The sequence below is a fragment of the Phoenix dactylifera genome, unplaced genomic scaffold (genome assembly GCF_009389715.1).
Source record: "Phoenix dactylifera cultivar Barhee BC4 unplaced genomic scaffold, palm_55x_up_171113_PBpolish2nd_filt_p 000320F, whole genome shotgun sequence".
NCBI classification, from domain to species: Eukaryota; Viridiplantae; Streptophyta; class Magnoliopsida; order Arecales; family Arecaceae; genus Phoenix; species Phoenix dactylifera.
This window is the reverse complement of record NW_024067789.1, coordinates 108,222-117,879: the sequence shown is the minus strand read 5'-3', so window position 1 is coordinate 117,879 and position 9,658 is coordinate 108,222. Positions and strand designations below refer to the sequence as shown.

Sequence of the window (9,658 nt, the reverse complement as noted above, 5' to 3'; positions counted from 1 at the left end):
GGATGTTTAATAAAAATAGCTTTATTATGAAATCATGCCATTTAGTGTTTTACATCTTTTTATGTATATATTTTAATAAAAAATATATGTTTTCTAAAGGCTCTCAAATTATTATGACCACATCTAAAAATGGGGGCTATCGACACCCTGAAGCTAGCATCCAACATAAACGGCCATCTGCCAGCAGGTTGAAGTTGATAACGAATACAAATTATAATATCTTGTCGATTACGAAGATGGCCATGTCACAAGTTATAGTGAACATGGCACGAATATCTATGAGCAATGTTTTGATCCATGATAGGATTAAATGACGTGAAGGATGATTTACGAATTTATTTGTAATATAAACTTGGAACTATATTTATGAAAGATGGATGATTTATTTATGCATGATTTGCTTTGACTTGTTTTAATATACTTTACTATGAAATGCTTGTTTTAAAATATCTGTTATTTTTCTTAAATAATGCTTGATCCAGTAAGATAGTGAAAGGTTTACTTATTGAGTTGTCGCTCATATACCTCTTTTTTTATTTTTCTCTCCAAATAAATAGGGTCCATAGAAACGAAGGATGGTCCAGACTTGGAGTTCGCACTAGCAAGCTTGGCAATTTTGTAGAAAAATTTTAGTATTTTAAATTGACTATAAATTTGTAATCAATGATTTTTTGAATATTAAGGATTATGGGTTTGGTATTTATATGTGGATGCTCTGAACCAATATTGGTTGCATTTAATGGATAATAAAATTGAATTCCTATTTATTCTAATATATTTGAGATATATTGAATGCTAAACATAATGTTGGCTTCGTGTTTTGTGGGTTGTACCACTCGGTAGCACTGTCATGTTATGCTTCGGATCTGAGACGTGACAAATATGGTATCAGAGCAATAGGCCTCATCATGGGTTAAGCTTAAAAGTCTAGTGATGGGTAGAACTTAAGCTTAGGTTTATGATTCATATATTTAGGCAAGTGACGGGTATAAAAGAGTTAATTTTCATCAGAGTTGTGCAGCGAAAGCATAGTACAGTATTAGATGAAGACTTAGATCCCCATTTGTTTGAAAATGAAGGTACGTTAAGTTTCAATGATGAAATTTTTTAAAAGAGAGAATGTGAGACCCGACCTCATTGGGCTGGCCTGTTGGTCCGGCCCAGCATCCAATCATGGCCTGAAGGGCCGTTTCAGTCAAAAGTAGGGCAAAGCCCTGGTTGATCGCGGCAGAGGTGGAAGAGTCCATCACGAACTCCGTCAGGGACCAGGATAAGCCTAGCCTCCACCAGCAATCATCGAGCTCCTTTCTCTCTCTTTTCTCCCTTCGAAATCATGGCATCCCGTCATCGTGCCTGCCAGAAATTGGGGCTGCAGCACTCACCGGAGCCAGTAAGAACTTCAAGTCTTTCTTCTCTGGCCTCTCCTTTCTCTATTGATTTGTTGCCGGTCAGATTCCGCCAAGAAATCGATCGGAAATCACTATGAAAACCCTTCCCTGTTCCGCCTTTGATCTCCTCTTCTCTCCTTTTTTCCGACAATACCTGTCGTTGACGTTCATTGCCGAAGCCATCAGCCGCTTTCCTGCATTAGTCCTTAACCGAAGCCGAACCCCTAGTCATCGGTGAGTGGGTTGGGATCTGAATACACCGAGCCAAGAAATTCCCCTCTCGGCCCTATTTTTAGTTTGGGTTTTGGACATGGCTTTTGTTTATAGTCCACAACATGGCTCAATTTGAGAGCAAAAGTAGCTAGGTGTGGCGTTACTAGCAACTTGCAACTGTCATTAGCAATTACATGTTTCTTACCCGGTTTCAAGACTAGCTTCAGACTGCTCTTGCCCAACTACATGGGCAATGATGCTTGAGGACTATATCCGATTACGCAGCATACTTGCTTCCATGTTTCTTAATGAAAGTAGTATGTCCTGCTCAGAATTTCCCAAGTGCTGGCATTCAATGAATATCCTGGTCCGATGACAGTATGCTACAAAGCAGTATTTGATTTATTACTGATTACGAGTATTTATGGGTACATAAATTTCGTCAACTTTGCTATCAAAAATGTAAGTAAACTCAAAGCGAAGGGACTAACTTATACCATTACTCTCAGGACCACAACAACAAAGCGAAGGAAAAATAAAAAAACATTCTATAAAAGGGATTATGAAGCTATTTGAAGACCAAAAGTACTTGTTCAGCACTTTAGTGATTTATACCATAGTTAGCAGAGACACCAACATCGCAAAACCAAAGGAGAGAAATGTGACAGAGAAGGGGAAGCTGCCTTTATCCTTTCGTATGAAAAGAGCTTCATATATGGGCAAATGGATGGCCACCACCAGCCCGCAGAGAAGAATTTGAATGAATAATGGCTCAAGACCCATAATTCCTCCATCTACGACCAGCCTTTGGAGTCCTCCCACCAAGCAGAAAAGATTCAGCATTGCGACTGCTCCTATGATAACAAACATTGAGGACGATGACCCGAATTCCAAAACATCCTGCTCGTATCTTTTAGAGGCATCGCCATCAGACACCTTTGCTGTGATTGCGAACCCCATCTCAGAAATCCGCAGCAACTTTAAGATGGTAGAAGTGATGCCATAGAGGAATGAGGTGGTCCTCCTCAATATCCACATCCTTTGAAAGTTCCACCACCCAGCCAATGTGTCACCACATTGCAGTGATTCGACGAGCCCATACACATGCTTCCCAATGGTGACATAGGCAAAAGACATGAACCATGGGCTCGTGATCTAATTTTGACATCAGTATATTTGTGTTAGGTTTCGTTCAAACATGCATGCTTGATGGAAGGGAAAAAGAGAGGCATATCCGTACCTTTGGAAATAAGGATATGCCTTTGAGGAGGCAAAGGGAAGGAATCACAAGGTAATAGAGTGTAGGGAGTGAGTTTGGAGCCCACAAGCCATAAACGCAATAAGCCATCTGAAGTCCTAGCTTGATTTTGCCACGACCTAGTATGAAGGGGCAGTACTTGGAAAGAAAGATTTGGAAATTCCCCTCGCTCCATCTTTTGAACTGCACCAGCGATTGTGCCAGTGTTGTGGGAGCAACACCTAAGAAGGCTTTTCTTGAAGGACTGATGTAGACGGACTTCCACCCCCTACATTGAATTGATAGGCCTGTGATGACATCCTCCACAGGGCAGTCATACTTCAGCCCAATCTGCATTAAATGATAGATAGATAGATAAATATATACACATACAGACAGAGAGATAGATAAATAGATAGACAAAAAGGATGACCTCCTGTCCCCATTGGGTGTTGTGCTCATAGGTGCAGGTAATAAGAGACTTTGCTCTCTCTTCCAGTATGCAAGCACTTTTAGCCGTTTTTCTGTCAATGCCTCTCTTCCAGTCTTCCTTGTAATCCTTGCTATACTTCTTCCCGCAAAGGATCTCTCTTCTGTGGAAGCATCCAGTGCCGATATACGGAGGCCCTCCCCAATTATCAAAGCCAGGGAACTCCACCTTACGAGACATTAAAAAAGATTTTGTTATTAGCTCCTTGTATGATTTGATAACAAAATCCATAAAATTACTTGATTGGTCATATACTCCATACTGGATATAGCTGTGATCATAGCTAGTACAAGACTGCAGAAACATAACTGAAACCGCGATAGTGATGAGCCTTTGCTAGTACTAACCTCAGTGAACACATTGAAGGAATAGCCATAAAGATCATTCTTGGTGACATTATCAAAGATCTGGGGATATTGTACAAAGCCAATGTCCTGACCCTTCTCTTCATCTAGGAAGAAGCACAATGCATGTCTGACGGACTCCGAGTTATTCGAGTACATGTCGCAGTCCAAATTGAGGGTGATCGGGCTGTCGCTTATCTCTGATGACGCCCTTATCTGTACATGATCAGGTTGCATTGTTTAAAGGCATTTTTTTTCATAAATTAAATTTTGAAATCATAATTAGGTTGCATTATTTAAAATATCTTTTCATAAATATAATTTCAAAATACTAACAATATTAACAGTACCAAATACTTACAGGCTGCTCCGAAAGCAAAATCTTAATATTTCAAGCATGATAAGTTAGGTCAGCCGGTCGAGTCTCAGACCATATGCAATATTCAAGACTTATTCACACTGGATTCTAGATTTATCATGTTATTTCTCCCAAAATATGATTAATTCTGTTGTTAAATCTACTATAGAAATCAGTTGTCTAGAAAGGATGCCAATTCCATATTGTGGACTACCTAGAGAGAGGATATTAATCGAACATCTGATTCTGCTACCTATTTTCATTTGACCCTGCATCTGTAGACTAAGCCCAGGACTGCTTACAGGGCTCAGCTAACCACAACAGGTCTGAAAGCTCATGCAAATGAGGAAAAAAAAGAAAAGAAAGAAAAAAGAAAGCAAGCCTATCTCCTAGAAATTGTGAGAAAAATCTCACATAGTTATATTACCAATGCGTTCATAGACCCTGCTTTGAAGTTATGATGATGCTGAGGTCTCTTCTCTCGTGCCATGTACACCAAAGTTGGTAATGCATTTCCATCGTTGTCTATTGAACATTGGTCTCTCCCATCAATTAAGATCTGGAAAAAGCAACAAAGAAAAACAATATAATTAGCTCTAGTTGGACAGCTCTAATCGCCCCACATTTGAAGGATGGGCACAACCTCTAAACTATAGCTTAGTTCAGTTTGTCCATAACTTATGCTACATAGATCAACAACACATTATATATATGATTTCACCAATTACATTTCCTATAGACATGAACCTAAAGTCTCTTCCTACAGTCTAGCAAAGAGTTCAAACAACTAGTTTAATTTAAATATGAAAACTTTAGACCTTGAAGTCATGTCCCAATTATCCTACTCTAAAATAATCCAAAATTCTATGCAGTAACGGTTTTCTCCCAATAAGGTTTTGTTTTGTTCTTCCAGTACCAAATGTAGCAGTACCTGAACGATGGGTGGATGATTCCGTGAAGTCATCTCTGAGCTCCATTCAGAAAATCCTTTATTTGCTCTGAGTTCTTCCGGGATCTTGCCTAGCATTACAATCGAATCGATGCGATCTGCCATCTCTTCATATAGATTCTGCGAAATGAGAAATTATGATGACAAATTAAATAGAAATAAGTTGTTGCCTTGTTTTATACTAATTTACTACAAGCGCTTCTTTCACTGAACAAAGCTTTTTTCAAACATCGAATCAGAAATAAAGGTTGACCATGTGCCGACTAATGGGTCAATATTTATAAAAATTGAGCCATGCCACTTATTCAAACTATTACCTTCATGGAAGACCATTCAGTGGGGATGCATGCATCGCGGGGGTTGCATAATTTGGAAAAATAGGCGGCTGGCGACCGTGGCTCCACATTATATTTCTTGCAAAATGGAAGCCAATGCTTTGCAAAGTGAGATGCTTCCCAAAGGGCATAAAAGGTTAGAATAGACCCGGCGTCATCAGAGAGGTAGACACTCAGCTTCTCGGGAGAGTAATTGTAAGCCATGGTCGATAGAACGGTAGAGATGACTAGGATGGGTGGCTCCGCAATAGGGTCCGCAGTGCACACAAATATGTCCACATTTGGCAACTCAGCTTCATCTCTATTTCAAATGATAAAAATAAAGAAATTATGCATCAATACAACCTGTCATGCATATCGATGCACAATTTATGTCGGTCATGATTTCTTTTTGGAATGCATGGATGATGTAGTGTGGAGAAATGACATAAGGCAGAATATTTTTTTCTGTAAAAATAAGAATGTGATAAAAACTGGCCAAAATCAAATAAGAACTATATCCAAATGTAGATCCCTAGTACCATTGCAATATAATTTTACTAGCTAACTTAGCTAGCACCGTTATGATATGGCATGAAATTGCATTCCCCTTATAGGATTTTATTTTGTCCTTCTCTTTGAGATTTTTTTTTTTGAATGGAAGGATAAAATATTTTTTGTCCTATTCAAGTAAGGTTTTGGGATGAAACAGTTTTGGCCAAGGACCATTCCTTTTTACACCATGCTATAGCGTATTTTTAAAATTTTTAGGCCAAAATATAGTGCTCCAACATATGTGAGGACCAGCGAAACAAATCCTTATACATCCCTTGGTGGCCGTCACATTATTGGAGATGGACAGCTGACCATTATACCACCCAATCCGATTATTTATTGTCTTGTTTAACAACCGTCGATAGAAGCAAAGCTATCAAGAAATTTACAACTCTCTAGAGTGACGCATGGCGTCGACCATGTCACCGCTTAACCCAGCCCCACCCACCCATCTCTCTCTCTCTCTTCCCCTGCATCAATCAAGAGTATGCATCTGCGCCGTCGATGGTTACCATCGGATGGCAATAACCGCTGCGCTCCTCAAGCCAGTCACTCGGCTTGAGGTAGCCTACAATCAACAAGGATGATGAGAAAAACCCGAGGCGAGCACGCTATCATTGGGGCACAGACCTTATCTACTTGGCTATTGCTTGCAGTGCGCAACGAATGCAACGTAAATTATATGTGGGTAAAAGACTAATTAACTGTGGACCGTGCATGATATGTGGGCATGTTCTTTCCTTTTATTTAAAAGAAAAAAAAGAGAAGCCAAGAAATATGTGGGCATGTCAATTATGAAGGAGAATTTTACCGCTGAGAGAGCTTCTCGGGGTGAGTGAAGCGATAGATGGGGTTCCAGCGCACCGACTGAGTGATTATCCAGTAGAAGCCGAACCAAAGCTCGGCTGCAAATATCCCCATCCATGCCCATCTCCCTTCTTCTCCCCATCCCGGGGCATGAGTCGCTCTATACAACCAAATCGAACAAATGCCCACCAACATCGAGCATGCAAACAACTTGTAAGCAAGCCTACCTTTGGCTTGCTTTGTTTCAAAGAGAGCTTCATAACTCTCCCCCATCTCTCTCCCTCTCTCTCTCTCTCACGCGTTTGTGGCCATGAGATAAGTTGGCTATATATAGAGCGTGGTATAAGAGACAAAATTTAATATGGCCACTGGTCAGATTAATAAATACTTATTTCAACATTGGATAATAAATAAATAATTTCCTTCACGATCGTTCGGATAAAAAACCCGCCACGTATCCCTTCTTGTGGAAAGGTAAAAATAAATGAAAATCAAGAAAAAGACAAAATAAACCATATCTAAGCTGGCAGTGTTAGATTTAATTTGAAAAATGCTTGTTGTTTTGTCGGTATACATTTATATTCTATCAATACACGTCTCAGGCCGAAGCAATAAATAATTAAGATTGTTCCTTTGTTAACGCATAGTATAAGTTCAGATAATACACAGCCGTCTCCCCATAATACTTTATCCATGCTAAGTTTGACTTCAGGTACCTTCTCAAGACCGTCACTGATGAGCTCAATCAATTGCCTATGGCAATCATCCTTGACAGGAGGTACATGATAATGCCAACTGGCAGCGCCTATGGACGGCAAAGATTTCAAGTTTGACTATATTTTCGATCTTGATGACATTTGATAGGAAGAGGGAAGGTGACACCGAGTAATGACTAATCAGTAGAGTTATCGATATCCTGGGAACTAGGCTACTGCATCGGAGAAGAGAGAAAAGTTGAAACGGAAGGGGCACGAAGGGGAGAAAACTGATAGACTAGTCCCCTATGTTTACCCATCAAGTACATTTCTAAAGGAGGAAAAAAAATATATACAGGTGGGGTAGAGATTTTTGTCCAAATAGAATGCTATGGTGTTTCTTTAAGTGTCTCCGACTTGCTGCCCAAGGTTCATGCACCACTGGGTCCATAGGCTGCGTGGACTGGCTGGCAGCTTTTTTTTAGTCGCGTTGTCCCTTTTTCCTCCGTCTTATTTTTCTACAGATTATTTTGATCTAATAAATTGGAGAAAGTTTGAGGCCGGAGCACAGCTCAAACAACCCCGAGGACAGCTGAAGATGAGCATACAACAAACAGCAAAAGGAATTTTTTCAGCCAACGCTGACAGAGCAATGAATAATTTGGTTTGAGACAATTAGCTGAAGCTGTGCGAAACATGGAGAAAACAAGCAAATCAATCTTCTCTGTTGTTTTTTGCTTTTAAGCCTTGAAACCAATTATAATCTTTAGGCTCGTCTCCCCTTCATTAGACCTATTATCATATTATGTCATTACCATCTCTGTCAACCCTCTTATTGGATATAACCATCGTCCATTTTCCAACATCTTGTAGAATATCTAATTGATATAAATAAAGCAGTAGGTAATGCATGAGTTATGCCTGTCGTTGCATACTGCCATGGGCCACGTTCGGTGTTTGTAGCAGTTGGACTAGTCAATAAGCTAACTGGTTTGGAATAGTGGGTCAATATCACGTGGTTAAACTTATACAGAATTAAAAAATCTAAATAATATCTCTTTATTAGCTTTTTTGAACAAGGCACAAGATCGTTAGTTTGACAGAAAAAAAGGGAGAACACTTGTAGCAAGCAAACAAAATTTGTGTTACGACCTGCATTTAATTGTTATAGTTTATTATATTCACTATTCTCTATAATTTCCCTATGGATGTAAAAAAATCATCTTTTCTTATACATGATATAGGCATAATTTCTCAAACTATGTCCAATTTTATTTTTTCTTGTATGTGAAAATTATTTTCATTTCATTATTAAATCTCAATGTATGTGCGCTCCCAGGCTCCATGAAACATTTTATAGAGATCCCAAACATGCAAGAAAGAGATGGCTACAACAAAGATTTCAGCTGTAGATGAAGCTAATTGAACAATAATGGTTGATTTGACAAAATCTGAAACTAAATGGATGAAGTCGAATGTTGTCATTGGTAGAGATACCTAAATTAGATGTATTATGTACAGTTGTTACATACCGTTATTTATATACATATTATGGTGCTGGGCTGCGTCCTAATGCCTTCATCCTAGTTTGGTTCCACTTGTTGCATGGTATCAGAGCCATGGAAAGTCACAAATCATCAAATTAAAGCATGGGGAGGAGCATGTCGTGGAGCATGGCATGTGGCTTCCTAATCTTAGGAGAAGATATCGGCCATTTGAATTTAAATTAAAAGGCATGCAGATGAGCTATTTGAATTTAAAAACATGTGCATGGGCTTAGAGGTTGACTTGGTCCCTCGAAAGAATGAGGATCTTCAGGCTTTAAAGTTGCTGTTTTGAATTTGAAATTTCAGTTTGAATTGTCTTTCATTTGAAGAGATGGTTGAGATCTTTAGCGGGTCCTATATATAAGCCCCTTATGTAATTTGAAAGGATCTTTTGAATGAATAAAAAAATTATGGGGATTAGCTCTAAACCAACCCATGGAAATTGGTGCTAGGTTGAGCTAGTCCTATCTCCAAATCCAACCACCATCCTTTGATTTTTGGTGCTGCCCTGAGGTGGTCCATTAATCACATCCATCCATCATGCCATCAAGCCCCAACCAACCATCCTACCGTGGGCATTCATCAACACTTTGGTGAATTCTAGCCACCCAACACACCATCAACACATCACCCACCATCCATCGTTTGAGGGCTTCCATCATTGGTGCTTTCATTGAGATTGCATCCAACCTAAGAAAGAGGAAGCCATTGATGCCAAGAAGAAGAAGATCATGGCCGAAAGACAACCAACTCATAGGGAG

General features: G+C 39.4%; 1 protein-coding gene across 1 annotated transcript; it reads right to left on the bottom strand.

Moving 5' to 3' along the window:
• Positions 1-1,974: 1,974 nt before the first annotated feature.
• LOC120105609 (cellulose synthase-like protein E6) lies at positions 1,975-6,961 on the bottom strand. The gene is made up of 8 exons (XM_039118211.1): positions 6,660-6,961; positions 5,297-5,615; positions 4,962-5,099; positions 4,458-4,589; positions 3,676-3,888; positions 3,272-3,496; positions 2,842-3,189; positions 1,975-2,756 (listed from the first exon to the last, which is right to left on the bottom strand). The coding sequence occupies exons 1-8, from the start codon at positions 6,926-6,928 to the stop codon at positions 2,211-2,213; spliced, it is 2,190 nt and encodes a 729-aa protein (XP_038974139.1). The 5' UTR covers positions 6,929-6,961; the 3' UTR covers positions 1,975-2,210.
• Positions 6,962-9,658: the final 2,697 nt, after the last annotated feature.